Source organism: Octopus bimaculoides, chromosome 3, assembly GCF_001194135.2.
Source record: "Octopus bimaculoides isolate UCB-OBI-ISO-001 chromosome 3, ASM119413v2, whole genome shotgun sequence".
NCBI lineage: Eukaryota > Metazoa > Mollusca > Cephalopoda > Octopoda > Octopodidae > Octopus > Octopus bimaculoides.
In genome coordinates this window covers 39,220,154-39,222,805 of record NC_068983.1, presented here as the reverse complement: position 1 = coordinate 39,222,805, position 2,652 = coordinate 39,220,154, and the positions used below count along the sequence as shown (strand labels likewise).

The 2,652-nt window shown below is 38.9% G+C and overlaps 1 protein-coding gene across 1 annotated transcript in view; it reads right to left on the bottom strand.

Moving 5' to 3' along the window:
• Nucleotides 1-2,652, bottom strand: part of LOC106875007 (tyrosine-protein kinase fyna) — a 430,432-nt gene that overhangs the window by 31,990 nt on the left and 395,790 nt on the right. Inside the window, exon 5 of the mRNA XM_052966727.1 lies at nt 1,210-1,374. Coding sequence (XP_052822687.1) covers nt 1,210-1,374 — 165 coding nt within the window. The remainder of the gene's footprint in view (nt 1-1,209; nt 1,375-2,652) is intronic.

Here is a 2,652-nt window from a genome sequence, read left to right as displayed (position 1 = left end):
CTGGCAGAAACGTTAGCATGCCACAAGGCAGCGAGTTGGCAGAAACGTTAGCATGCCACAAGGCAGCGAGTTGGCAGAAACATTAGCATGCCACAAGGCAGCGAGTTGGCAGAAACGTTAGCATGCCACAAGGCAGCGAGTTGGCAGAAACGTTAGCACGCCGGGCGAAATGCTTAGTGGTATTTCGTCTGTCGCTACGTCCTGAGTTCAAATTCCGCGAGGTCGACGTTGCCTTTCATTCTTTAGGGGTTGATAAATTAAGTACCAGTTATGCACTGGGTCGATGTAATCGACTTAATCCCTTTGTCTGTCCTTCTTTGTCCCCTCTATGTTTAGCCCCTTGTGGGCAATAAAGAAATAAGAAACATTAGCATGCCAAGCGAAATGCTTAGCGATATTTCATCTGTCGCTACGTTCTAGGTTTAAATTCTGCCGAGGTTGACATTGCCTTTCATCCTTTCGGGGTCAATAAATTAAGTACCAGTTGCGTACTGGGGTTGATCTAATCAACTGGCCCCCTCCACAAAAATTTCAGGCCTTGTGCCTAGAGTAGAAAAGATTTTAAATATTCTCTATTTTTTAACTTTATCTGCTATTTATTTAATATTATCCAGTCTTTATAAAATCATGGAGCAGCTATAAAACATTAAAGGGTGCATATTATTTTTTGTATATTATTAATTTAAAAGAAATTTTCTTTTCTAAATTCTATTTGTTAATTTCTATGTAGGCATGGCTGTGTGGTAAAAAGCTTGCTTCCCAATCACATGGTTCCGATTTCAGTCCCCCAGTGTGGCACCTTGGGCACGTATCTTCTACTATATCCTTGGGAGTGGATTCTGTCCAATGGAAATTGAAAGAGGTCTGTCATAGGTATGTGTATGTGTGTTTGTCTGTCTTTGTCCTCCACTATCGCTTGGCAACTGGTGTTGGTGTGTTTACATCCCCATAACTTAGCAGTTCAACAAAATGAGACCAGCAGAATAAGTACCAGGCTTAAAATTATAAGTATGGGGGTTGATTCATTTAACTGAGAAATTCTTGAAGGTAGTGCCCCATTATGGCCACAATCTAATGACTAAAACATGTAAAAGATAAAAAGACATGAGTGGGAAGGGTAGAAATTACATAAAAGTAAGAAAATGAGTGTAAATCAGTAACAGAAATACATAGAGAAATAGTTGAAGTGTAGTAAGAATTATGGTTTACCTGAGTAATGACTGACAAGTTCTTCAAGTGTGCTGAATGTTCTCTTTGCAGTTATGTAGTAATGATCTTTTTCATTGTCTCCATTTTTCTTGGAGAGGATCTTGTAATGCTTCACCAAATAACCTCGAAGTTCATCACAGTCTCGTACTGATAATGTGTATGTGTCTAAAAAAAAGACAAAAATAAAAAATACATATAAGAAACATAAATCATAAAACAATTCCCCCCAGTACACTTTGTAAAGTAGATGACATTAGGATCAGGAAGGGCATCCAACCATAGAAACCCTGCCAAATTAGACACTGGAACATGGTGCAGTCCTCCAGCCAGGTAGGTCTTGTTGGGCTGTCTGTCCACCCCATGCCAGCATAGAAGACAGATATTAAACAATGGTGATGATAAATTACAATCATGTTTTTTTCTTGATTGTATGGAATCAAAGCATGTGAGTTAATAATTAGGGGTTTTGGACTCATGATCGTAAGGCTGTGGTTTCAATTCCTGGATTGGGCGACACATTGTGTTCTTAAGCAAAACACTTCATTTCACCTTACCCCAGTTCACTCAGCTGGCAAAAATCTTGCAACAAGACCAGCGTCCCATTCAGGGGAGAGTACATGCACCAGAGAAACTGAGAAATGAGTCCTATGCTTCTTACGGAATAATATGGCATAAGCTCCTTTTTTCCTTGATAATTAACATCCATTTCTGTGGAATTTTGGTTTAATTGTTTTTAAAACCGGGTGTTTTCTCTGCTACTAATGAGCACCTAACTATGAAGAATGTAAACTTTTGTTAGTCGTCAATACAGCCCAAAATAGCCCAAAACCTTGTCCTCAAAACCAGTATACACACATATGCACATACACACACAAACAAACATACATACATACATACACATGGAAGTCTAGTATGATAATGGTGAGAATGACGATGATAATGATGATGATGATGATTACAACGACAATAATGTTGATGACGAAAAATATATGTAATTTACTGTTCCGTTTTAGGCAGGATCGACAGAAGATGTGCTCCATCCAGTGAGAGATGAATATCATTTAATGCACACAGTATAAAGATATGAGTAGCTAATAGTTTCTTGCCATTGAGACATGTGGTGAGGCAGATTTCTACAATGTGCTTGGAAACATAAGACACGTTATAAAAATCTGCCTTGCCATCATGTGTCTCAATGGCAAGAAACAATTACTAGCATCATCATCATCATCATAAAACATCTGTTTTTCCATACTGGCGTGGGTTGGACAATTTGACTGAGAACTAATAAGTTGGGGGGCTGTGTGTGTGTGTGCCTGTATATATATATATACACACACATACAAGCATGCATTCAAGAAGGAAACACTGCTGATTCTTACATACACTGGAGAGAGAGAGAGAGAGAGAGAGAGAGAGAGAGAGAGAGAGAGAGAGAGAGAG